The sequence below is a fragment of the Gavia stellata genome, chromosome 24 (genome assembly GCF_030936135.1).
Source record: "Gavia stellata isolate bGavSte3 chromosome 24, bGavSte3.hap2, whole genome shotgun sequence".
NCBI lineage: Eukaryota > Metazoa > Chordata > Aves > Gaviiformes > Gaviidae > Gavia > Gavia stellata.
In genome coordinates, this window is record NC_082617.1 from 13,282,737 (window position 1) to 13,310,004 (window position 27,268).

Below are 27,268 nucleotides of genomic sequence, written 5' to 3' on the forward strand. Positions count from 1 at the left end.
AGTGCTGCCGCCTTCCTCCTGACGGAGGCTTGTGTGAGTTTGCTTGATTTTCCTCCCTTGGGCCAGACCCGGGGTTGCGGCGCCTTCGCCAACAAGCAGCGGGCGGCTTCGCGGTACGAGGGTCCTGCTTGTCCCTCGGGCCGGGCTTCGTCCTGGCATCTCTGCCACCACGCTTAGACCTCTGTGGAGGGGCTGAAGGGACAGTCAGGGGCCGAGTCCAAGGCGTCTTACTAATCTTTGAAAGCAAAACAGCAAATATTTAAAAAAAAAATGACCTTGTGGTTAATGGAATTAAAATCTCCAATTAAATTAGAAAAGTGAGGATACAGTAAATGGACGTTTATGAAGAGTGCTTATTTTTAACTCAGTAGAAAAAAGACAAGTAATTAACTCAGTCATTAGAAAGCTCAAAATTTCTCCTATGGAACTAGAAAATTGTTTTGTGTATATACTCTTACATATATAGGAATAATATATATGGAGACAACTAATGGCATAAATCAGAAATTATTAGAAAATATTTGTTCTAATGAAGTAATAATTTGGTAGTAATGCTTTTCATCAGTGTGGCTTAAGGCTACATTAAGTGGACAGACTTTATATGGATTCTCTAATTTTAATCTTCAAAATGCTATCTAATGTCTCATTAAGACTTGCATATAATGTATCTTAAGTACAGTCATTAAATATAGTTTAGGGAGATTTATGTTCAGATATTGCTTAAAGATGTTTTAATAGGGCCATTTACTCTGATGATATTAATGAGCTCTTAACACATATTAAGCTTCTAAAACTAGTGGTATTCCTCTCACAGTGAGCAAAACAACTTAGGAATTGTAAATGAACTGGATGCTCCAACAAGGCTGTTTTTCAACCGAGTCTTCAGACACCCTCTGCAATCTGTTTGGCTCCGTACGCGCCGGGCTGTGCCACCGCTCTGCCGCCGCGTGCTCCTGGCGCGTTCCTCTAACGCGCGATAACCTGGGCCCCGGCGAGGTCGTTCAGACCTGCTCATCGTGTGTCGTCTCCTGGGCACGCAGGGGCGTAGCAGGGGTTGCTCTCGCTCGTGTGCCCGTGTATATGGTAAAAGCTGCAGGTTGAGAATAGGCTAGACCTGTGTAAACGTTTGTAACACGTCAGGCAAATTTGGTTGGGTATCTACTAAAATAAATGAATCGGATGCTTTAAGGAAAGAGCCAATACAGTCGTGCTTTTAGTTCTGCTTTTAGATCATCTAAAGCTAAGATGCAAGAATTGTAATTATGATAATAAAAACTGTTCGTTCCCCTATTGTCACTTTAGTTCCAACTCGGAAAGTTATTGCAAACAAAATTCTCTGGTTTCATCACTCAGCTCTTCTTAAAAAATCCTTCTGAGTTCAGAGGCTTTTATAATTACTAAATTGGTTTGTTAGAAGGAGATAATAGCAAATTTCTTCTTTTCATAATTGGACATTTCTTCCCTGTAGGCTAATGTATGCGCAGCACTTGCATACACAATAAGCTGCGCTTTTGAAAAGCCGTAACTAGCTAATAAGTGCTGTGGTGTCATCAGAGAGTAATGGTTTGCTGATTAGCATAATTAATGACAAATGGTGGTGTGGAGCGGGTGGATTGGTTTAGCAGATGATGAATGCGCCGCAGCCGAGGCTGAGTCCTGCCAAGGCAGCCTGGCGGGCTGTCAGCGGCTGCTCCTCGCAGGTAGGCCTCGTTAGTCACCGCCAGCCTCCCCTCGCACCCGCCGCCCCACCTCGGCAGGCTCCGTGGAACCAGCCACGCGCTGTCGCGGCTCTGCCGGCGGCTCTCGGGCGCTCCCCGGCCTGGCCGGGCAGCGCGTCCCAGGGCAGGGCTCGCTGCTGCTCCCCGCCACGCGCGGGGCAGGGAGCCTTCGCCGAGCGCTGCGGGCACGGCACGGCACCCGTGGGAGAGGAGCTGCGCCCGGCCGGGCGTTGCTGTGGGCCGCCGAAGGTCCTTGTCCTCCGAGGGCGGGAGGGAACTCCAGGCAGCCGTCCCTGCTACGAGACGGGCGCGTTTATCTGTGACTTGATTAATCAGGGCTAATTTGCATTCACAAATGAGACTGATAAAAATGGAGTTGCCTTTTCACCTTTAAGGGGGAGGAGGGATTATTTCTAGGTTGTCTCTTTTTTAAGTGATAAGCAACTCTTTTACCAATAAGGACGAAAATACTTAATTTGCATTAGCAAAAGATGCTAATTATTATATAGTTAATTAGCATCTGGAAATGAGGATTATCTTAATTACAAAGCACAATTTCCTTAATAGCTACAAAACTGTAAGTTTGATCTGTGTGGAGATGGGTGACTATTATTATGTAATTAGTGATCATATTAATAGTGCAGTGTATTTAGATATCATTTGCATATGCAAATGAAATTTACCTGGTAGAAATATGTGGCTCCACTAATGACTCTGAGCACTTAAAAATTAAATTACATCAGGAGAACTGGATCCTGAGTTGCTGTGCAGTGGCACGTTGGATCTCCTCCTGCGGAAGAGCTTTTGGCTCTGCGGGGCTGTGGCTCCGTGGTCCAGGTGTTGGGAGGACAAGGAAACCTCCCCCCGTCTTTTCGGCTCCCCAGACCTCAGTGTTAGGTACAGCCTCCTGCAGCTGGGCGGCATCTCATGCAGCACGGCCATCGCCCTTGCTGTACGGCCGTCTTCTCCTGCGCTGAAGACCTCAGCTTTAGGTCCTTGTCAAGGCTCTTCTGGCTAGATAAGTGTTACATCACTGGATGGTGGGAGCACTCGTTCGGAGCATCAGCGAGCTCCCGGGCCAGAGATCAGAGTCCCCTGTCCTTTGTAGCTGTGCTCGTGATGAGTTTCTGTTTTCCATTCATGTTTAGGGGTGCTTGTGGTATGGAGAGCATGGCACTTTCAGGACAGTGGATCTGTTTTCTTTCCCCTGCTTTTATTGGAAGCAAAAAGCTGCCTGCGTGTTTAAAAAAGCCTAAAGTCCTTTAAAACAAAACCATGTTAAGAGAGGGTGCTGTGCAGCCTTATCTCCCCAGGGAGCCCTGTGGGACAGATGTTGGTCGGCCAGTCCACAGATGGAGATTGCACGGTGCTGGTGCTGGGCAGGATTGCAGCCGTCATTGCAAGTGTGAGCGTCTGCCGCTGCCCAGTGACCTGGCCCCCGTCCAGAGGGGCTTTCAAGTCAGGGAGCCCAGGACCCTCGTAGTGACAAGCTCCCTGCCCCTCTTGTGGGGCCAAAAATCACGCCTCCGTAGGTGTCTCAGCAAAGGAAAATCAAAGCTTCCAGGGCCAGATACTGTTAGAAAATGCAGCGTGTTTCTTTAACATACCTTGCTCCTAACCTGCAGTACTGAAATGGCTGAAGTGCAAAAAATAGCAGTGCTGGAAGGAAGCAGCCGTTACCCAACAGGATGTTTCTCTCATCAAGAGGGAGAAATTTACAGCCGCCAGCCGGGGAACACTGCAGCTATTGTGGGTGCTTCCCGAGATGCTTTTTGCAACTGCTTGCTCCAGCCCGAGTCCTGCCTGCCTGTGCCTCCCTGCCTCTCTGCGGCAGACAGACATTACATGTTTAATGACTTCCAAGGAGTCTGTCTATCATTACAGCTAGAGCAGAAAGTAATTGAAAAGCATCTGTGTTTCTCTTCAGCGCGGAGGCTGGAGGAGTGCCTCCGCTTCACCTCCCTGTCCTCGAGCGGGACCTGCCCCGGCTCTGCCGCAGCCCTGCACGAGTGCCCTGTTTTGTATCTGCTCTGGTCTAATTAATTAAGGGTTGTTGCTTGGAAGTAGCACATGCTAAGGTGTGATCTTTGAAGTTTAGTGTGGTGCGGAGACTTCAAAGGCCACATTTTATTAAAAAATAATAAAATCAAGAGCTCCTAAACACTTGCAATTTGAAGAGCTTGTTTGAAGTCTCTCCATGTTCTCTGGTGCTGATACAGCCCCAGCGCTGAGGTACTACTTAGCCGTCACCATGCAGTACTTAACCTTCACTTTATTTAAAAAAGAAAATAATCAAAACCAGGAGTATTTTCTCAAGTGTTTTCGTGGCTTGATCTACCAGTAAAGAACTAATTGTGCTGTGTCGTGAGCTATGCAGGAAACAGAGAAAATCAAGGCTGACAATCAAATTAGCAAAAAATGAAAATTTAGACCAGGTCTGGTTTTTTAATCAAAGTCGTTTCAAGACGAACAGGAAAGCTGTAAACCTTTCCCATCGCAGAGGTTTTCTTCCACGGCCCGGGAGGCCCCTGCTCTCCCGCTCACCGCACCGAGCGTCATGTGGTTTGGTGCTGCTGCCGTCCCGCTGCCCGGCCCAGGCCTGGCCACGGGGCCGGGGCATTCCCATCTGGGCCACGCTACCGCTTCCTCTCTCCCACCCGACAGCTCCCTGGTGTGAGCTCCTGCTCCCCCCGGGAGCTGCAGGACCAGCAGCGCAGCTGCCCCTGGAGCTGGGTGTGGTGCTCCGGGGCCGTCTCGTGGGGTCTGGTGGAGCTGAACAAGGGGGAGGTGGTGGGCTGAGCCCTGCACCCCTGCCCGCGGGCCAGCCGGGGCTGCTGGAGGCATCTCCATGGCCGGGTGTGTGGGCAGATCCCACGCGGTACTGCCAGCTGAGACCGCGGCACCGATCGCTTGAGCAGAGCGTAGGACCATCCCAGCCGCTCTGGTCTCCTTTCGTCAGCACGTTTGACTAACGAGGGGCCGCGCAGGGCTGGCAACCCACTGATCCCCTCGACGCAGCCAGCGACGGCGGCCTCTGTGGGAACAGCACAGATGGCGAGCCGGAGCAACAACGTAAACTGCAATATGTCTTGGAGACGCTGCCGGGCTGCGGCTGGTTTGTCGCGTCGTGGCAGTCTGCTGGGCTAGGGGCAGCTCTGTGTTCCCCTGCCCCTCGTCTGAGGGGTCGCTTACTGCGGGGCTGCTCTGGGTAGGCTGAAAAGGGATTGGAGAGAAGCCAGAGGAAACGGGGTCAATGTCTTAATATTTGGGTACTTTTCATTATTAAATGTGTGTGCATTTTGGGGGTGGTGCCTGCAGCTGGGGAGCACAGCCTGGAGTGTCCGCACCATTCCCAATTGCAGCCGGCTTGGCAGGAGCTCGCGGGAGAATTTGCTTTTGTTTTCCCCCTGAGGTTTTGCTATCATTAGTGATTTGGAAATGCAGAGTGGTGGTGTTCCATCTGGGACTCGGTGCACGGTAGCACAGAGAGCACACACACATGTTTACTATTCAGACTGCTATTTAAATTACTGTGTACAGAAATACAGAAGTAGGAGGCTTAGCTGTACATTATGGAGAGCGTGGTTTATTTTGAAAAGCTTGCATCCTTCTCTTGATGCATTGCAGACCGTTGTAAAACATTTTTTCCATACTTCTGAATGATTTCCCCCTGTAGTGAGATCACATAACATGCCTGGGTTCATGCAGGTGTCCTGTGCCGTCCTCCGTACACGAGTGTAAAGGCTCAGGTGTGCAGAGCTCGCACCAGGGCGCTCCGTGGGAAGCAGAGAGGCATGAATGGGAGCCAGAGCTGTGCACGTGTTGAGCGTGTGGCGCGTCAGGGTGGCTATGGTGGGCAGGCAGGGGCTGGGAGGGGGCGTGAAGGGGGGAATGTCCTGGTCCCTGCCTGACCAGTCTGCCTTGGCCAGCGCGGTGCTGTCCCATCAGCTCCCCAGGGCTGGCCAGCCGACCCAGGTAGCAGCGCGAGTCCTGGCATGCCGGCTGGCTGGGAAGGGCCATGCCACTGGCAGGAGCAGCTCCGCTGGGTGGGCAGTATTGGACCCTGCAGCAGCTTGGGAAGTCCCCTGTCCTCTTCCTTGGAAAGCTACTGGCCTAACGCCGTCGCCCCGAGTTAACAGTCACGATTGCACAGAGTGGGTGTTCCCTGGGGGAGAGCCATCTCCATCTGCTGTGGGGTGACTCCGTGGCTGAGTCACAGCCTCACCCCACTCGGGGCACCGCTTCTGATGGCAAGAGCTGTCTCTTGCCCTCCTCGGCCTGGGGGACAGGACTGCACGTGGACTGTGCTTTCTCGCTTATGTGGAAAAGGTGTTCGAAGGGCCCTCCCTTGAGCTGGGGTGCCCTCCCGCCCGCACGAGGCTGGGCTGTGTGCTTCGGGGGGCAGCAGGCTCTTCCGGTGGGTGCCCTTGGTGTCCACGCAGGACGGGGGCTTGCGTGTCCCTGCAGTCTAACCGTGGCTTCCCTTGGCAGGTGTGTGCAGCCGCCCAGTCCAAGCGCTGCTGTGCCTGTGCTCTCTGCCAGCCCCCTGGTTCTTACCCACTTCCAAGTTCCTCTGGTGTCATTTAGCTGAAAATTAAGTTTTCTCTAAACAGGTGAGCTTTGCTGGTTTTACGGTATCACTGTAGGATGGTTTATGAGATATTCATCTTGGTAAAACATAAACAGTCTGGGGAAAATCTGAAGACTTTTGCAGTATTACAGAAAGCTCTTTCTAAAACCTAAGATCATTTAAATTTTAAAGGTGGCAATAGTACATTCAGTCTTGGGGTTTTTTGTTGATTTGGATTAGCAAAGCTTAGTTTTCAAAGTCATGCAGGAAAATGTTTTGCAAGGGATTTATTTATTTAAATATTTTTAATATCAGCAGTTGAAAATTCAGGTGTAAAAGGCTATGCAAAAATAGCAATAAAGAAATCCAAAGCTATAAAAGCTTATGGTGAGAATTTAAATGCAGAAACAGCTGTTATTTCCTTGGGACTTGAGGTATATAAACTCTTCCATGGCAGTGTATCCCCACAATAGTGGTGTGAAGAATTAGCGCTCACTGCAGTGTGCAAACTGAACCCGCCAAGCACTGAGGCAGCTATTCATCTATACCCAGGAGCTAAATATGACAATGTTAGCATTTTTCATTTCCCTGACGTTACCATTAATAAAGCAATGATCCAAAAGAAGCTTTGCTGAGTCTGTTCTTTATGCTTCCATCACTCACGACTAGATAATTTCACACAGGATCGTTTTTAAATTAAATGACGATAAAAGCGCTCTGCTGTCCTGTGTTCACTAGTTCATAGAAGTCTATCAAGTCATTAATGTGTCATGACAAACTGCTAGTTGGATACAAGAGTAATTAATTATTTGCATAAATAACAGGTTGAACTTCGTGCTTTGAACCGCAGTGACATGTGCATCACATCATGGACATCTTAGAACCTCTTGCAGAGGGTTTGTGGGAGGGGTGAAAGCTGAGCCAGGCATGTGTGCAATCGCATCCTCACATGCTTCCAACGGTCAGGAGCTTGGCTTGAGTTTTGATGCTTTTTGTGTTCCAAAGTTCTTCATTAATGGCTGTTTCAAGAAAGCATCTGATCATTGGAGATTTCAATGAACAATTATACAGATTTTCATAATCACCATTAATCACCACATATTTTTCAAGATAATTACAGCAATTATTATTTAGATTCCTCTTTTATGCGCGCATTGTAGAAAAGAACAAGTGCTTATTACGCTGGGTAGTGTAGAGAACTACGGTCTGAAGTTCTTTGTCATCCAGAAACTCATTATGTTAGCTGATGCTGCCTGTGAAAGTTCGTCAGCATGTTTAAATTAGGGTAGCATTGGCAGGTCTGATTATTTAAATCTGGTAGCTTTGCTAAAAATATAGTTATTCAAGAAAGATGAATTACTAATTTGACAACTGAGATTTAGTTGGAGTCTACAGCACAGAAGGCAGCATCTATCGTGTGCTTAGAGGAGGGTGACAGTACTTTTTCAGATTAAAGAAAGAATTTCTAAGCGAGCTAACAAGTTGTATTTATAGAGCATGGTTTTGTGGCCTGCCCTTTAAAGGCTGAGAGTAGGTCTTAGTAAATTATAATGAAGTAGCCACCAGTTACAAGTTGGTCACGGTTTTCGGTGGTCCTGCACTGACTTAGGGGGTGGCACCTGTTCCCTTTCAGGTGCCCCGCTCACCGGAGGGGTCCAGCCTCCTCCCGACTGCTGTCAGGGATTCGCAGGGACGCCGTCCTTCGGGGTTTGGTTTTAGGAGCGCGGTTCAGATTCCTGGCTCCTTTCGACTCTTTTATCTAATTGCAGTGAGTGAGCTAATTGGATGTGACCCCCAGGGAGGAGCTGCTCCTGGGAGACAGCAAACAGCCATTGAAAACAATTTTCTTTCTGAAATCCCTTTTTATTTTGTTCCATTTTGAAGGAGAAGAGCACAGGCACCTCCCTAATCTGTTGCAGATGCTGTGGGTGTAGTGCGCGGGGAGAACCTGCTGCCTCCTGGATTCAGCCCCTCGGTGCCGGGCCCCAGCGCCACGGGCGTCTTCCCAGTGGGTGAGGCTCTGCTGGCGAGCGGGATTCCGCATGCAGGGTTGGGAATTGTGACAGCCCGAGGGCTGCGGCTGCTTCGGGAGGCAACGGCGGAGGTGGTGTTCCTGCTAGCCCTGCTGCTGGCCCCGCTCAGAGCAGTGCAGGGCAAGAGCAGCTTTGCCTACCCGTGCAAGGAGGCTTTAGGTGAAACGTGCACGGTGCAAACATTTTATAGGTCTTTAAGAGTATTTTGAAGTTACAGCCTTTTGAAGATGTTAAAACTTAAAACCTATGTGGGTCAATGCCTGAGCTTACTCATGGTGGTATGAGTAACAGTACTGGTGGTAATGCTGTAAAAATGGGAGCTTGTCCACCTCTTTTGTTCCGAATCGGTACATGTTGCCTTTGGAAAGAGAGCTGTACTTTATCATTCACCAGCACCAATTCCTTTTATCCCTTTGTGTTACCGTCTGCTGATCTCGAACGTGGCACAAATTGACATCATCGAGGAGTGTTGAATATGTCTTGGCCAGACTGAAACAAGAACTGCAGCTCCAGGCCAAAGCCTGGCTGGTAAGTCTTGACGCTGCCCATGAAAATGGTAACACCTGGCAGAATCTCAGCACAGCACTCCGCTCATCAGAGGCTGCCAGGAATGCTTCAAAAGCAACAGGGGAAAAAAAGGAAAAAGGGAGGAATCGGGGGCTGCTGCTGCTGTTTATTTACAGCGCAACATCAGAACAAGGGACATGGATTTAAAAGCCTCCTACAGTTCAGGTTTCATTTAATTTTATTACAAAATTAACTGGCTGCTGTAAACGGCAGTTGTGTACTGTCTTGTGGTGCACGATGGGAGCGATGGCACCCGGGCCCAGACCCTGGTGCTGGACACCCCGGCAGGCTGCGGCACAGCAATGGGAGCCCTTTCCTGCCTGTTGCTGGAGATGCTCAGCCCTGGAGATCGCTTCCCATAGTTACCCCTTCCCTCTTCTGCAAGTCTCAGTGAGCTGCTGTGCAGTGGGGGAGTGCTTTTAAGGGCTCCACCCACATGAGCTCCGAGCGTGAGCTTGCACGTGTGCAGCCCCATCATGTCAGCATTGCCGCTTGTGCCGCGCTCCACCCAGGAAGCACGGAGAGGTGGGCCCTGGGCGGGGAGAGGGCGTCTGCTGCATCCAGGCACATGCTGCCGAACCAGCGGTGATGGAGCCGGGGCTGCCCAGGAACAGTGCACTGCAGAGCACTGGGAAGGACCGGTGCTGCAGCCTGGCCTCAAGAGAGCACTCGGCCCTGTCGTGCTGAGGGGCTGTGCGGTGCGCAGGGGTGCGCGGTGCTGAGCCTCCCTGGTAAATCACTGCAAACATGCATTGCTGCAGCTGGGGTTTTGTTCAAAGCAATGTGGTGCACGGGAACCCCACAAAGTACGCTCTACACATTGTGTGACACAGCCTTGTCCACAAGATACAAAAGCTAACATTAACATGAAATCGTTCAATGTTGTGGTGGAACAAATTGTCACTGCATTTGTTAGTCGTCTTGGATTTGGATTTACACTCCTGAAAGGAAGCTGGGTGCCTCACCCTTGAAGTCCTTGCGAACATGAAAAACCCCTTCTTAGGCAGCAGTAGCTTTGACTCTCTCTCTTCCTGTGGCTGGTGCTGCGGGATGGCGGGCAGCACTGCCGAGGGTGACGTGGGGGACGCAGGGGTGTCCTTCCTCCAAAGCCTTTGCTTCGTCCGGGGCCATTGTTCAGCCTGGAAGCAGAGGCGAGAGACGAGCGGACGCTCCCCATGCGGCTCAGGTCCGCCTGCAGCCCCTTGCGCGCCTAAACAGCTCCCGCCTGCGGGCTGGTGCTGCGGGCTCCCAGAGCCCAGCCGAGCGAAGGGGCGAAGGGGCGAAGGCTGCTGCCCTCCCAGCGCTGGGGGAGGCGGCCAGCTGTGGCAGCCTGGTGCTTTATTTCTGTAAAGTTTCCTGACTTGGTGGGTATTTAAATCCTCGCGACTCCTAATACCTGGCTGTGAAAAGAACCGTTGAATGAGCACGGTGTTTTCTGATTTCTCCCTTTAATGTATTTTACCAGCAGCCTAGTGATGGGCCTGACACGCCAGCTCGTGTGCACGCTCCTGCGCTTTGGGAGTGCAGCATTAATAACACACTTCCATGCATCATGCCATTTTTAAGCATGATCGTTATGATAAAGGGCATATACTTAATTACAGGCCTGCTTAATTACAGCTCTGTTGAAGCTCGTTTGTTTAGGAGAGTGCTAATTGCGCTGCTGAGCCTTTGGCACACCCTGCTTTCATCTGCTGCTTTGCTCTGCAGTTTTGCGCTCCGGGAGGGCTGGAGTGCGCAAAGGACCAAAGGACGGATGGAGGCAGTCCGGCCAGGGCTGCCAGGGGAACGTGCACGCTCATCGCAGCTTATTCTTGAAATTACTTTACAAAAGCCGGCGTGTGACTGATCAAAGCAGGTCTCTGTCGGGATAACAAATGCAGATGGTCTTTCAGGTTCAAAACTTTATGGATTTGGTGATGCTGCCTTTCATCTGTTTCCTTTTGTTTCATGTAGTGCTGTGGCTGCCATATAGCACCTTTGATAATAAAACGACTCCAGTAGCGGGGGTTTTTTAAGTCAAAAGTACACAAAGCAAATGTAAAATGCTAAGTATTCTTAAATAACCCTTGTTAAATCACTAACGTGATAACTCGCCAGTGCTGATGGAAGTTACAAACAGCAAGCAGAGAAACACTGGGTTCCTGGGTGCAGATGCTTTGTGAAAGAAAACCCTATTTGAGGATTACTTGAGGCATTTCAGGGCTTAAATTTGTTCTAGTTTGAAGTTTTTCTTTCAGAGCTGAAATTTAAAGACTTAAAATGTTATAGGTGTAACTGAAATAAAGCGGGTGTATGTGGGACTGCACTCTGCCTTAGAAATGTGCCCTTTTCAGTCTTGTGTGGAAATTGCTGAGTTACATGTTTTAAAAATTAAGTGTCTCCCTTGTACTGACATGTCTGGTGGGAGGCTTTCTGTGAAGTTTCCGAGGTGGTGATAGCAAGACAGAAGCACTGAACGTCGTTGTACCGTCTAAGAAGAATACACAAGGCAATATAAAGGCAAACAATCCTCTTAGTATCATTCAGGTTGTGCTACAGAGAGAGCTTGGCCCAGTGGCATGAAGCTGTGCTGTGTGTCGTCATGTCCTTGTGTCTGTCCTCATACTCCACTGGTTTCCATCCGCCAGAAGTGGTTTGCAAGTGTTTGAGCTCCGTTACTCACTGTTGAGTTTGCACTGGTGGCAGCCAGGCCAGGGAGGGTGCTTGGCCCCAGTGTTTGTTTTCATTCTGCCCAGGTAGCAGCACTTACTGCTTTGGGGAGGTACAAGTCACCTGAACCAGGTACCTTCCTTATCCCCTTGCTCAGACACTGCTGAGTTCGCTCAGGTGGTTCGGTGTGGTAGTGGTAAACAGATGTCTGTCCTCTTAAACTGTTTGCATTTGTTTTCAGTTTCAAATACTGTCCTGCTTTGGCAGCTGAACCAAATTAGAAGACTCAAAATTGAGACCATGAAATTGTATATGGGTAGAGCAGAGAGGGTTCATTGAATTCCTGATTTGGTAGGGACTAACCCAGCTGTGTCTCGAACAGAGAGAAACCATTGGCAGGTTAGAGGGAGGAAAAGGCTGGCAATAACTTCTACGAGCTATCAATCATGTGTCAATGCCATGAATGCTTGATCTGTCACTGGGAATGTGTGAAGTTGCATGTCAGAAGTCAGCTGGAAATGTGACATGTCTGCTCGTTTTGTCCCTTTCAGCAATGGATGGAGTGCCTTTTATGATTTCGGAGAAGTTTGCCTGCGCTCCTGAAGGGGTGAGTTGCCTTCATTGTTCTCCCAGTGTCTAAAATTCATCTTTTCGTGGAGAGCGATCACAAAGCATCAACACAAATTACCTGCTTCTGGGAGCTTTTCTTTTTTGGGGCCTAATATATGCCCAATGCTTGAGATGACCCAAGGTTGCACTTCACAGTACTTTCCCATAGGGTAGGAATGGCTTTTGCCAGATCACTTCTAAAACTGAATTCTCCCAGGAAGTGAAGGTTTATCACCGTCAGAAATAGGAATGGCAATGGGACTCTCTTGTGCTGGAAGCATTTCTAATTTCTTAGCATAGATTGTAAAGACAGCTGCAAATGTGCAGCTCTCCTATATTTAACCTGTTCTGGAGATGGCATAGTGCAGTCAGCTTTACAGCTTTGCTTTTGCACCGCAGAGGTTCAAGGCAATGGTAATGGTGTGGTGCTCCCCGGCGCTGGCAGCTGCCGCAGCTTGGCAGGCTGCTGCGAGGCTCCTGCAGCACCATGCCCTGTGCGGGCAGAGCTGGGCAGCGGCGTGTGGGTGAGGATCTTCCAGATCTTCCAGAGCTACTCAGTCTTGGTGGGCACTGGTGGTTTTGCAGGTGGAGCACGAGCGGCTGTAGCTGACCGGGGGGTAGCAGGGTTGTCATGGCTGCGCTGGCCGAAATCCAGTTTGGTGGGGAGGCTGTGCCCTCCTGTTTACCAGTTTCAGCCTGGAAAGTTTGCGGAGGCGGCTGTGTCCTAATGACGCCGCAGCTGGACCTCGGCTGGGTTCCAGGAAGCAGGAGTGGGGGTGGAGAAATTATTTTAGGATTCTCGTTGCCCTCTGGCATGGGAGATACCTGAGCCAAAGTGTCTCAAGTGCAGCAGCAAAACAGACTGGGTTATTTTCACATACAGCATGTTTCTAAGCGAGTTCACTCCTGAAGCAGAGTCCTGCTCGACATGCCTGTGCTGCCGGCAGCACAGCGCCTGCCTGGCAGCGGGGTGAGCTCAGGAGGGCACCGCATCCTGCCTGCTTGGTGCCGAGCGCTGCGGTGCCAGTGGAGGGTGCTGCCAACGGCCTGCGCAGTGCAGGTTTGCTCAGCCGAAACAGAAACCCCGGTACCAATTCAGAATGACTTTTGAGCATCGCTGACCCAGCGCTAATTTAAGTTCGTGATCCAGAGCTCAAAGGCTCAGCATCCCATTACCAGTTCCTAATCCATCCAATCCTAAAATAATACCTCTTTAAAAATTAGTTTACAAGAAGCTGTTACAGCAAACACCGAGCCATCAGCTGTATCTGATTTTTCACATCATGCTCCCGTTTTGTGCTTTCTTCTTCCTGCTGACACAACCTGCATGTGCAGCCGGACGTGGTTTTTCACAACCATTGCTTTCTGAAAGGGTTGTTTATGGGCCGTTATTCCCAGAAAGCTGGAGTCCCTGCTGGGAGGACAAATGCAGAGAGATTAGGTCGTGCTAATCCTCCCCTCGGATCCTTTAGACACCATTGCCACCATATGGTCAGTTTGGTCGGGGCTTCCCACAGCCGGTGCCGCTCACACCTACATGCCGCGGCCATACGAAATCCATAGGGTGTTACAAAGTGTGTTCCAGTAACAGCCGTCTTGCGGCAGGGAGATGGCTGAAGAGCTACCTGTGCAAAGCAACACCGAGATGAGCGTCAGCTGTCCCCGCTTAGGGAAAAAGGCGTTAGAGCTGTTATCCCTAACCCGCCTTCTGCTTCTTCACTCTTGTGGTGGACTGAGAAACAGGATTATGCATGTGTTTACAGATGGTGCCTCTAAATCTCTGGTGATAGAGTATTTGCTGACTTCAAACAAAACAAAACAAAACCAAAAACCCCCTAAATTTGACTTTTTTTTTTCTTCTCCCTTTTTTTTTTTCTTGCCAGATGCAGCCAGTTGATCTCTTGGGCATCACAATCAAAACCCTTGCAGAAGTTGAAAAGGAGGTAGGTACCCAGCCAGGCACCAAGCGAAAGTGTCATGAGAGCTGTGCTCACTTTGTTTTAAGACCCCTTCCCTTATGGTAAAGGCCTCTCTTGTCTTTCCCAAGTCACTGCTGGTGGATAAAGTCAACGCGGAGTCAAACAGTAAGCTCAGAATTGGGGATGTCCTCTGTGATCTGTCCTGGGTGAAGATGCTTTAGGTATTGAATCTAATGGCAAAGTCTGCTGCCCTGTTTAATTCCAGATGTCTTTCTTATTTAACCTTTCTTTCTCATGTATTAACAAAACATGTTACAAGCAGGATGCTGTTTGTGTTAGGTTGCCTCTTGCATCACAGGGAAGCAAATGAACTTGATTAAGTAATGTCAGGTAAACTACTTCATCGTTTTTCAGTTTGATGGTGCTGGTAACTTGTTACCAGGAAAAACAGTCTGTGCTTTCAGTGAGCGTGAGTCTTCCAGGAGCTCGGGGAGGAGACAGCCATCAAACCGAGGATGGTCTTGTGTTCCCGAAAGAGCATTTTGGCACATGCATGACTTGGGCTGCATGGTGCCAAGGAGCCGCCTGCTCTGCAAGGGCTGCCTCTCAGCTGAAGTCTCAGACCAGGAGGAAAATTGTCTCAGCAGCACGTGCTTCTTTGGGCACCGTCACAAACATCTTCTCTTGTGCCAGCCAGCTGGGTTAAAGGCAGAGTAAGAAGATGGCATAGCAAAACTTTCAGACTCCTCATGGCTTCTCTACTTTTTGATTCCAGTTGTGAAGTCCAGTTTTCTAAATCCATCCTCTTCTCCTGCCTGGAAGTTTTGTCTGAGTGCAAAAAGAAGTTGCCAGGGCTTTCCAGGCACCCGGTGGGCCAGGGGAGCAGTGACGGCAGCTATGAAGATGCTGCCTGACGGGTGCAATCACTGGCAGAAGCACCCGCTGCCTTGGGCACTGCAGTCCTGCCGTGTGGAACGCGTGCCGTGCTTCTGTTCGGGACTGCCTGCGTCTGTGACAGGGGCGTTGGGCGCTGGGAGTCGGGTGCTCAGGGCCGGTGGCCCCTACGAGTGCCTGCCTCCTGCCCCCAGCTCTCACTAGGAGCTGGCCGCGGGGCAGCGGGTCCCTTTTGCCGGAGGGGAAGCGCAGTGACATTGGATTTGCTTCTGCAGCCCTCTGCGTGTCACCTGGTGCTGGGAGAGTTCTGGACAGCTCGGGGCGCTGCCCGGAGAGGTGGGCTGTGCAGCCCTACCCCATACCCCTCGCAGGCCTGCGGAGTGCGGAGATGCCAGCACCAGAGTCGTTTGTGTGGCCTTGGGAGGAGAGGTTGATACCTGCTGGCTCTCCCCACACCCTCCTGTTCCGTTACAGGCTGTGTGCATTTCAGAGTAATGAAAAGTATAATTATGTAGCCCATATTCCTTGATGAAGCATCTTGTCTGCACATAGATAGCTATGCATATAAATATTGTGAATTTCTGCATGGCTTTATTTCCCTTGCAAGCAATAGCACCATTACAGCAAATCTTCTGGATTTCCAAAGCAGAGAGAACATTTTCCCTGGAGCTAGATGCCTTGCAAAAAATATTCCCAAAGAATTCCAAGAGTTATTGTTCTCTGTCGCCACATTTGCAGAGGTATGCACCCATCCTCCAAGCTGCGAGGCGAGCCAAATGAAAGGACTCCACTCTTTCAGGAAAACTGGTGAAAATAGGCGCAAATCCTGTACTGCACGCTTAGGCTGCACCTGACGTCAGCATCTCATTGCACCAGGACTGCACAGCTGTGCCCTGAGGGGCGTATGAAGAAGTGGTGAAACCCAGCGGCGGAAGGCAGGTTTAAGCTGAGGGTGCCGTTTGCCCACAACTGTTTTGGTGGATGTAGGGCGGAGAGGAGCGGAGCGCTGGCAGCGCTGCTGCTGGCTCTCCCTGTGGGGCTGCAGCGGGTTTGTCCTCGCTGGTCCTGCCTGTCTTGGGTAGGGGAATGTCGCCGAGCGGGCGTCTTGGCAGGTGAGGCGGCCTCTGTACGGTGCAGAGCGGTGCGGGCAGCAGCAAAGGCAGTGGGACCGTTCATGGCTCCAGCAGCGGCAGCAGCGGGTGCTGCTGTGCCGCGTGGCTGTCAGCAGCGCAGTCAGCCGTCGGGCTGCGTGGGCCTCCCGCACTCGCGGGGCGCTGGCAGAGGGCACCCTGTCTTTGTTTTAGCTTCGCGTTGGGCAAGAAGTCTGGAAGGAGTCTAATTAGTGAAGTGAGCGTCTAATATTAATCATTCCTTTTAAACTGACAAGGAAGGCAGTTCATTTAACCACTTAATTGCTACAAGTTTTCATGGGCTGCTCTTCGCAGATACATTTAACGGAGAGGTTGTAAATCTAAAAGAGCTTAAAATTTTAATTTTATACAGAAATATTTTTCCTTGTTCTCCTGTTTGTAGCCAATTCTCCAGAGTGTAGTCACATGAAATGTTCTTCAAATGAACATATTTGCTAACTGGCATGATTTCAGTTTTTAAAACATTGGTTCCAGCAATTAGGCATTTTTTTCAGTTCCCAAATGACTAGAGAAATTCGTCTTGATTATAATTGCTCTTAGCCACGCATATCTAATTTGTGTCTTTTTAAGTGTTAATTAGTAAACAGTTTGAGCTGACATCTTTATGTGTTTGTGTGCTGAAAAATGAGGCTTACTGCTTACTTAGCTTGGGGCTGGTGCTGCCGGTGTGGCATCGTGACATTGAGGTGAAATTAGCGACGGTGCCTCTGCCGGCTCAGAGGCGGGCTCGAGAAGGGTGGCTGCTCGGCACGGCCCCCTGCGCCGTTCACCGCGCAGCCCCGCTGCAGCGCCGGTTGCACGCGCCGGAGCTCGGCGGCGGCTCCCGCTTCCCGCCGTGGGGAGCGGGGGCGCGCGCCGCGGTGCCCGCGCGCCCTCTGCCGGCCCCGCGCCTCCCTGCGGGCGGCGCGCCCCGGGCCCGGCCCGCCGCCGCAGCGGCCCCTCGCAGCCCGGGGAGGGCCGCTCGGCGGGACGCAGCGGCTGGGGTCGGCTCAGCGGGTGCCGGCTGCCTCCTTTCGGGCGGAGCTGGTCCTCCTGCGGCCTGGCGCCGCGGTGGTGGCAGCTGCGGGAGCATCGGCGGCCCCTCTCGTGCGGCTGCCGGGCACGCCGAACCCGGCCGGAGAGGAGGCTTCGGCGTTGGAGCAGAGGCGGCCAAGCCCACCCCCGGTGGGAGCCGGCTGGAGGAGCAGGTCCGGCTTGTCCCTCCGCGAGAAGCACGCAGCCCGCGCTCAGTGCCGAGGGGCCTTGGCACTCTGGGCAAGCACGCGGCAGTGCTGGCACAGCCAGCCCGAGCAGCACCGTAGCTCCGACCCTGCGCACGTGGCCGGGGTCAGACGCCAGCAAAGTCGCTGAGTTCTGGAGCCACCTCTCTGGCAGCATGTCCCGTGCCCCAGGCTGGCTGGCGAGGAATGTTGACAAACGGGCCTGGCCTAAGGGAACAGGGGAATGTCTTGGTGACATCCCAGGAGCCCCAAACGGGACGCTGGGAGACATGGGGGAGGACAGTCCATATCCGGAGCCGTTACAGTGGGTGTGCCAGGGCCGTGTGCTGCACCTGCCCGAGCAGCCCCAGCAGCCATGGTGCATTGCCCTGCTTCGGCTGCATCACCCACGATGGGAGAGCCGCCACGGCCCCAGCCTCTCCTGGGTATGTCATGGCACGGCAAGGGGCCACAGCAGCGTCCGGGGTGGCCTGGGGCTGTCAGGGTGCGGCCCACAGCGTGCCACGAGATGGCACTGCTACGGCGCACTCCACGCGCGCTGCGACGCCCAGGCCCGCATGGCGGCAGGGATGTCCTCAGCCGCAGGGATGTCCCTTGGGCTGCAGCAGCATCCAGCCAGCTGCAGTGACATCTGTGGGGTGCAGGGACACGGATATAGGAATTTTCACCCACCTTGCCAAACCAAAAATGTTAGTTACGATGCTACTAGCTTGTGTAAATGAGGCCAGCAAAGAGGCATCTTTCTGACTAGTTGCTTTATGCGGAGGATGAGTGTGGTCATGTTTGTGTTAACGCTGGGTTTTAGGGGAGCGCAGTGAATCCTAACCGGGACAGGTACCAACGTGGTGTCAGGTGGTGCCAGCAGGCTCCCCCCAGCATGTCCTTGCCTGGGGCAGGGGGACGGGGTCACAGCTCAGGGTGCTGCCAGGCCCAATTCTTACCTCATTTTGTATCCTTCCGCCCCAGGGGCAGGCCGGGGAGCGTGGCTGCATGGCCACGTACCCTGGCCCAGGCTGCTGTCGGGCAGTGCCCCACAGTTCCCTCTCTCTTGCTTTGCCCTGCAGTACGACTACAGCTTCCGGACGGAGCAGAGCGCGGCGGCCCGCCTGCCGCCCAGCCCCACCAGGTGCCCACCGGTCCCGCAGTCCTGAGAAGGGCCGTCAGCGCTGGAGTAGGCGTGTGCATGCATACTACTGAGCGGGACGTGGGATGTGGCACTGGGGCCGTCCCAGCAGACCTCCGCTTGTCCGGCCATCGCCACCCACCCTGCGCTGCACCACCTCCTCCTGCACATGCCGCTCCACGCGTTGGGACTGCGCAACCCTTTGGCAGCTGCCCTCACCCTCCCTCGCTGCTGCAGACACCTCTCCACGTGAGTACGTGACTGGGAGCCTGATGGCAGCCCCTCGGTTGTCCCCACTTCGTAACCCCTGCTGCAGGACACTCACAAAAACCAGAGCTGTAACAAACTGCTGTGAACAGCAAGCCATGAGCTCGCGAACCATCAAGAAATGCTCAGCTGCAAGCCCTAAAAGTAAGGAAGAGTAAAAGATACGTCTGGTTAATCTGCAAGCCCCTGGGCATTCTGCCTGAGCTGACGTGGAGCTGATGGGTTCTCGATGCCTCGCGGTGGGAGGCCCCTGTGGCACTCAGTCCAGCAGGCAGCACCGAGCCACGGTGGATGCTCCGTCTGCCTCCGCTGAGGTCCAGGTACACAGCAGCTCTATCGGGGCCGGGATCAACCCCAGACTGTGATCACTTTTTTTTGCTGTGGGCTGGTAGAGCTGGGGTCGCTTGCTTAGAACTGCCTTGGGCTCTCTCCCCAGACACTGGCAAGGCGGAGGGGCGCGGAGAGCACAGGCTGCACTGCGGTGCCTGAGGTGAAGCACCTCCGCTTTGCACAGGGTGCCCGTGTGTCTGTCAGGACCTGGAGCGACAAACATCCTGTATTTCTTTCCGGGCTGGATGCTGGCAGCAGCCCAGGCAGGCCGCAGCAGCACCCTGCTGACGCCTGGCTGAGCTGCCTGCGGAGCTGGGGCCCTGCTGACAATGTGGGTGCTGTCACCTGCCCGTCACTTTGGACAGTTTTCTAATATTTGCCCCGCTAGCTGCTAAAACAAGAGAGATGTGCCTGTTCCCTTGTGCACTCATGGGGAAGCACTGAACTCTGACGTAGCGCAGGATGAGAGTGGGATGCATTAAACCCTGACCTCAGCCTCCTTGTGATCGCTGACCTTAGCTCACTCCCGAATCAAATGCATGTCTTGGAGAAGTCTGTTGCTGTACTAAGTTATTTAGAAGTGCCCATCTGACTCCGTGCTGCTTTTTCAAGTCTCTGCTGTAGAACAAAGCTACATCATGGCAGCAAAATGGCAATTCTTAAGTAAGTGTTAAAATGTATGACTTTTTATATTGTAAAATACTGATTACCTAACCCTATTGAAATGCAATTGCCATAGTAACAAATAACAGTATTGTTGCTCTCGATCTGGGTCATACCTATGCCCTGACCTGCTTTGCACTGCTTTTGATTGATCTTGTGTTTTCTAGTTGGACAGAATGGAGACTAACAGTAGGTTTTGTACTGTCAGCTTGTATTTTTTATTTGTACATATGTAAAATATTTCTTGTCCAAAGATTCATTTCTGGTTTTAAGGCACCATACCGTATTGCTGGGATAATGAGCACAAAATACCGTAACATTTGGGACAGACTGATTCCAAGTTTTTGCTTCAGCTTCTTCCAATCAAGTAAATCATTTTCTAAAACTGCCTCTGTAAAGCAGGGCTGTGCGATTGGAAAGCAGAGGCCGATTTGGTTGCAGGTGTGTCATATCTGGGCAAAAGAATTAAAGCTATGCCATTTGCACCAGCTCTGGAGGTTTGGGTGACCCCCTGGAAGTGCTCGTTTACTTGGAGGTTGCAGCACCATTTTTAGTTCTTATTTATCCTGCAGGAAAGCAAAGCCAGACCTCACTGCCAAGCTTCATAAAGGCTAGATTGATGATGCCGACATCGACAAATGAACATACCATGGCAGCCTGGTCATTCGGCTCAGGTTCACTTGAAGTTCAAATCCACTCCATGCTGTAGTACTATGCCCATCTCATCCATCTTTTGTCTTTCTGTTTTTCTGCTTGTAATGTGTTCTGTAGTTTTCTGTGGCATCTGTTTATAGCTTCTCCTGTGGCTTAGTGGACACTGCAGGTAGGTGGAAGCCGTCGGCAGCGGTGCGTTCCTCATAGCTTTGGGATGAAGGAGCTGCAGAGGGCTGACCTTCCCTGTTACTGGTGGTGGAGGAGTGAGGGCTGTGGGCTGGTGCAGGGCAGCCAGCGCAGAGTCTGCAGAGCTCCAGGAGCAGTTCCTGCCACCGGGAGATGGGGAGATGGCTGCCAGGAGCTCCTCCTCGAGCTGCATCTTCCCGTGCCAAGGGCAGGGCTGACGGCACAGCAGCTGGAGTGCTTAGTGAGGAGCGGGTTCGGATAGCTGCTGAGCCCTGCGTTTAGTGGGGCACTCCCTGGGTATGTCTCGGAAAAATGGGACTGTAGCTTCGAGTCCCTTCCTGTGAGCTTTAGCTTAGAGAGCATCAGTAGACAAATTTGGTGCTTTAATATTTATAGCAACAGTTCCGTTTGCTCAGCCTTCTTCGAAATAGTGAGCTCAGCTTTCTCTTCAGTGACCTACAAGAAACACTGGTTGGCTCAAAACGCTGACAGGACATGCAGCTGGGACAAGCATCTAAGAAATCTTCAGGATATATTTGTAGAGTTGGTTCTCACTCCTCCCTCTCTTACACTGGGCTAGCAAAGCTGCTTCAGGGGTGCATCTGCAAAGAAACTTGAGAGATTAGTTTGATCTTCACAGTGTGTTTCTGCACTGTGGCACTGCAAGGATACCTCGTACTGAAAGTATGAATAGTACGAATGCAGTTCTTGTGGCACAAATACAATAGAGGTGTTTTGAGCAAAGAGCTACAGCTGCTGAGAGCCAGCTGAGCTCTCAGACCCGCTAATTGAAGGCTGGAAAACTGGGCGTTTCCAAAGGGGAGAGGGCTCAGAGCCAGTGCTTGGAAGCACAGCGAGACACACGGTGCAGAGCGGTTGACTGTGTCGTCTTCTCAGTCCTCCGATTATAGGAAGCTTTTTTATTGCACCTCTGAATTCCCAAGATCTTGGGCATCAGGTCACCATTTGCACAGGCAGGTTTTATTTGCTGTTCCATAACTTTTGTACTCACAGCAACTCATTGCAAGGCTGGTCCTTGCATCCTTGCAGCAAGTCTTCTCCGTTGGCATGTGCCATAGCCAGTACCAGCATCTCTCTGCATTTTACTCCCTCCCTGTCCAAACGGCAACTGGTAGCATTGGCCCAGGCAATAAATATTCAGGGAGCCTGATGTTGATGTTGTCTGGCTATGGAGAAGCCTTGTGGAGCAAAAGGGGAGGGGATGAGTCAATGGAAAGCAGCAGAAGTGGCTTTGCAGAGCTTTACCAGATGTGCTTGGCTACCTTTCCTCTATTTCTAGAACAAAACTAGGTAGCTTAATCTTGTGGCTGATGGAGAAATTAGTTTGCTAAATTATCTATGTCTGCAACAGAGACAGAAAAGCAGCAGTGAGGGGTTTGCATACTGTAAAATACACCTTCTGATGTGAATTAATAGTGACACACTGCCTCCTGGATTTCACACGGCAGAGAGCAGGTAGTGTGCCGAGATGACTCGTGGGCCATCCAGGCCAGGCTGTGCTGTCTAATGTGTTAACAATGGAAAGGCAAGAAATTAGTCCAGAAAGTAACGTAGAGTGTAAACTTTGTGATAAAATTCAAGTGTGGACAGTGGTAGCAGGTGTCTTCCCTGTGGGAGCATCTCGTAGCTGTAGTGACATAGGAATAAACTCTGTCAAACTTTCTTCCTTTGACTGTCACTGAGTTTGCCCGTGGTGTTTGTAGGAGAGGATCGCCCGTGAGCCTCCTGTGTAGTAAGAGGTTGTTGGTAGTCTGTAGCTTTGGGCTTGTTTGGTTTCGCACCCGCCCCTGCCCCACCAGTTTCCTGAGCTCTCCAGGCTGAACCTGCGCACCGCAGAGCCTGGAGAAAGTCCCGATGTGGGCACGGCACGTGCCAGGTGGACGCTGGTGGGGAGGGCGTGCGTCCACGGCTCTGGGCACCTCCTCTTCAGCGGGGCCCTAAAAATCTACTTGGGGGAGGGAAAATGGGATGCGGCGCCTTTGGAGCTGGCCGGTCCCACGTTGGCCTTCACCTCCCCGCTGCCCTCGGGTGACACAGGGTCTGTCTCCCCAGATCTGCCTGCCGGCCGCTCTGCCAAAGCAGCCTCAGGAGCCTGGCTGGGGTGGCAGCGGGCATGTCACGTGGGTGCTGGCAGAGCAGCTCACCAGAGAGCTGTTCCTGCTCCTCCTGAAGGGCATGCGCGTCTCGCTGCGTTCAAATAATTACCTCAGCCTTCGAGCCTTGACGAACAGTCGGGAATCTCTCCCGGCAGCGGGGCAGCTGAGCAGTGTCGGTGTTAGCTATCCTGAGCCATAAAACTCTGACAGCGTTGCAGTAGGGACGGTGCTCCTCTGCTCATGAAAAAGCTCAGTAAGGTGCTGCTCAATTCATTCAATACAGGGAAACCAAACAGTTTGGATATTCTGGTCGTTTATTGTGAAATTGTTTCCTAACAGCAACAGTTTTAAATGTCATCATGCAAACGGAAGAGAGAAACCTTTTATGCAGTTGCAAAGTGTTTTTCTAAGATGCCATGCATTTTGTTGGGTTATTGAAAGTGAATTTACTGTGCATTAATCTTATGAATGTTACTACGTTTTATATTTATTTTAGATGACCCTCCTGTATTTTACAAAGGGAAGTTTCATTGTGTGATAACTTAGTCTGTATTCTTAATATAATTTCTAAATAAAACTTGTTTTAATCAGTTTATTCTCTGTGCTTTTGTGTTTTAAATTTGGAGTTGAAGAAGCTTAAAACACCACAGTTCTGACTTGCGGGAGTGGAATGGGGCATCCCTTGGGACCAGCTGCTCTTTTCCCTCTGCAACATCGTTGCATTGACTTCTTCAGATCCCAAACCTGGATGTTTTGAAAGTAGTTAAAAACATCAGGAGGAATGAAACATGAGTCAGTGCTTATTCTGAACTGAGACGCCATGTAGCAGTTGCAGCTGTGGCACCTGGAACCGCTTCTGTTTCTTGATGTGATTACAGGTTTGCTTGGTGCAGGTAAAGCTTCTTACAGCGGGCTTCGACTTCAGCAGGCATTGAGCTTTGTTCCCTGACGGACGTTCATTAAGGAATGAGAATGGTGTGGGGTCAGCATTACACAAAGGGTACAAAGCTGGGTTTGTCACCCGGTGGCTGTTTCCAGTGGTGCCCTACAGAGGTGAGCGTTCCTCCCTTCCCATCTCCTATCCACTTTTGGAAGAAAACTTCAAACCATCACGCATGTCAGTCCTTGGACTGGAGAGTCTCGGTAAAAAACAGGGATTGCAGGCTTTAACGCGAGAGACTCACTCACAAGGTGCTTTTTCCTCTGCCACAGCTGAGCACATTGCCTTTTGCTTCTGCTTGGGGCTGACGGGGACTTTTTGAGTAGTTTTGGTGGGATGTGAGGGCTGAGACCAGAGACGCCTTTTCCTCTGCTCTTAAGCTGCCCAGGAAGGCAAAGAACACTGGAAAAGATTGGACCTGATTTCAGGCACAGGAGGAATAAAGAAATGGGAGCAGAGGCATCGTTAGAGTTGGACCAGGGGCTGCAAAGCCTCCGAGGAGGAGCTGGCGAGCGGCAGTGGCTGCCTGCAGTACTGGCCGGTCTCTTGACTGATGGGAGCAGCTACAGCCTGTTCATAGATCTGAAGGGTCGACTTCAGAGGTGACCGCATGATCCCCGTGTAAGTAATTTGCTTCTGTTTGTGGTTTTTTATCCTTGGAAATTAGATATAAAAAGCCTTGGAAAATCTGTCCAAAACATCTCTCTCAAAATGTATGCTGCAATGTCAAAAGACAGAAGTCAAAGTAGGTCAACTTAAGCGTTTTCTGGAGCATAAGGGACCACACATGACATCCACACTGCCACACAGGCCATGTCCCAAATATAAGTGGCAATAAGTGTGTCACTACAGTAAATGACAGCAACATCAGTGGAACAACTTGTTTATCCTCTGTTAAGATTAAGAACTTTAGTCACTCTAAATTATTGACTGCAAAATTTGCATTGTGTGTAATTATGAGGAGGTCAAGTTAAAGTCACAGAGTCAGCCTCCAAGCTTGGAAACGCCAGCGTGGGCTTGACTTGTCAGCACAGGCTTTCTTGGAACCAATTGTTTTTAACGTGTGCGGCCTTGTGCATGGCCCGTCCTTCCCCTGGCCATTCTGTACAGACGTGCTTCCCCGTGCCAGGGATGCTGGTGCTGCTGCAGCCCGAGGTGGTGATGGCCCTCCTCAGGAGATCCTGGCGTTGCAGCCGGAGCAACAACGGACTGCCGCAGCCACAGGCAGCAGGTGACAGCAGCGTGCAGCAGGGGACAGCAGCATGCAGCTTGCACGAGGCTGCAGCTTGCATGGGTCTGCACCACACCTCACCACAGCCCCCTGGCCTCCCAGGTTCCTGGCCACTGCCTGCTCTGCTGCACAGTGACCGGGCAGCAGGCAGGGCTTGCAGGGAGGGCTTTCTCGCCCGGAGGCCACCCCATCAGCTGCTCTCTGGTGCAACGTGTCGGCTTGGAGCTGACTCAATGGGGATGGACGCTGCGTGTGGGCTGGGTGGGAGCATTTCCGCAGGCTGAGAGCAGCCCTGCCCAGCTCAGGGCTCCGCGGTCTTGGTTTTTGCAAATATTATAAACTGGGATTCTGCAGAAGTAAACAGGGGTTTTTAACCAACTCTGAAATACGATCATGTTTTAAGAGAGGCAGTTAAGGGTGGACACGTGCGTTGCAGGGGAGGTGCCGTGCTTTTGGGACTGACAGTCTGTCCTGCGTGGCCCTGCTTTGCTCGTGCTCAGCCGAGCACTGAGCACTTCAAGGGCACCACAGGGATGCTGCCAGACGGGACTCGGCTTGAGCAATGGGAGACAGCGCCTGGTCTCTGTGTGGTGCCGGAGGGTGAAGTCCCTTTGGCCGCCTCCCAGCAGTGGGGAGATGCCTCATTACTGGGCAGGATGGGGTGAAACCTGGCAAAAGAAATACCTGGCACAGGGACCGTGCCGGCAGCAGCAAGGGCAGCACTCCGCTCGGGGCAGAGCCCTTCCGTCGGGCTCAGGCAGGCGGCCGCAGGGGTCTCAGCTGTGGTGGCTGCCAGGCCAGAGTCACTGCAGGCAGGCAGGTACCCGCATGGCCGGTGGCAGCAAGTTCCTGCAGGAAAAAATGGACTTCACAACTAGGGAGAGGCTAGTACCACACCACTGAAACTGAAAATTGTTATTCTTCATGCTAAATTATTCTTCTGAACTTGACCCAAGCTGGTGGTGCACAATACGACCTCTGGCATCTTCTCTCACCCCAGCCAATATTTCTGTCTCACTTATTCTGAGTGGTCTTTGAATTAAAGGAGATTAATACCCAAGTTCCCGACATTCTCTTCAGGCACATGTTTTTATAACCTCCTTTTGAAAGCAAGTACCACTTGTTCCACCAAAAACTAAGAAACTGCATGTTGGAGCTGCTGTGGGAGCCGTCACCGGCACCTGATTGAGTATCCCGGCTGGGGAGGAGGCGGCGCAGGGGGGACATAAACCAGAGTGGGCCTGTACCGCGCGTCGGTTCACATCTTCCCGTGTCGGAGTGTGGCGGGCAGGCACATGAGCTGCCTTGGAGCCATCGCTGAGTGGGTAATGCCTGCGAACATCAAAGCCACTTCTGCCTAATTAGCTGCTGCCACTGGATGTGGGCTCTGTTCTGCAGCACGGGAAGCCGCGTGGAGCTGCGCATCCGCTGCCTGGAATTATGGCCAAGCTTCCAGGCATGCGTGCTGGGGAGGACCCTCATCCCCCAACCCTTGTTTTTGTTTGTGGCTGGACCCAGGACCATTCTTGTACAGCACGAGCTGCCCTTCCTCCCGCTGCTGGTGAATGGCACTCCTCCCACCGTGAGGCCTCTAGGATTCCTCTGCTGTTGAAACACTCCAGACTTTACCAAAATCCCAGTATTTCTCCTCAGCCTCTCATTTTTGCGTTTCCTAATTCAGCTGCTCAGAATTTTGGGGTAATTATTGAATGTTAAAAAAAAATTAATTAATTCTTCACCAAATCTCTCTGCCATTCCTGCAGTGTTTCTTCTGAAACAGCCATGATCTAAAGAGTTGCTGTTCCTGGTGGTGATGTGCTGGAAGGGTGTCTCCACCGTTAGGAGCAACAGCGATGCTCCCTTGTTGGACAAACTAAATTTAAATGTGTCTGCAAAGGGTTTTTTGATGCCAGGCGGAGAGCTCAGCTGGTGCCGAGGGCGGCCATCGCCCTGAGCCCTGCGCAGGGTCTCAGCCGGTGCACGCACCACAGTGCAGAGGCCTGGGTGGTTGACAGCACCGACCCGCAGGGCCATCGGCTTGTCCAGGCGCTTGGCGTTGTTTGCTCAGTACGGCCCCTCCGCGGTGCACCAAAGGTCCCGGCTACCTGCAGGGCTGCAGGGACCGACCCGCCTGCCCGGGGGTGTCCCTGGGCGGGTGCGGAGGGTGAGACTGGAGCGGGGTTACATTGTCCATCATTCACAGAATTTGTTTTCTAAGGAAAATTTCTAATTTCTTCTGCTCTGCTTAGTGCTCCTGGCACCCGGAGCGGCCGTTTGTCTCTGACGAGGTGTCTCCTGGCCATTCCTGCCCGGAGGAAATCCTCCTTTTGTCAAAGGGGGAAGCAGCAGGCGCAAGGGCTGGAAGGAGCCAGCCACGGTCCCTGCGGCGTTAGACGGTTGTGTTAGGCTTTGTGTGCCTGTGGC

At 51.8% G+C, this 27,268-nt stretch overlaps 1 protein-coding gene across 5 annotated transcripts in view; it reads left to right on the forward strand.

Moving 5' to 3' along the window:
• MVB12B (multivesicular body subunit 12B) overlaps positions 1 to 18,526 on the forward strand; it is a 64,394-nt gene extending 45,868 nt beyond the window's left edge. For all 5 annotated transcript variants that reach the window (XM_059828792.1, XM_059828789.1, XM_059828791.1 and 2 more), the window contains 3 exons: positions 12,092 to 12,147; positions 14,033 to 14,092; positions 18,398 to 18,526. In XM_059828792.1, coding sequence (XP_059684775.1) covers positions 12,092 to 12,147; positions 14,033 to 14,092; positions 18,398 to 18,484 — 203 coding nt within the window. In that variant the 3' untranslated portion in view covers positions 18,485 to 18,526. The remainder of the gene's footprint in view (positions 1 to 12,091; positions 12,148 to 14,032; positions 14,093 to 18,397) is intronic.
• The last annotated feature ends 8,742 nt before the right edge of the window (positions 18,527 to 27,268 follow it).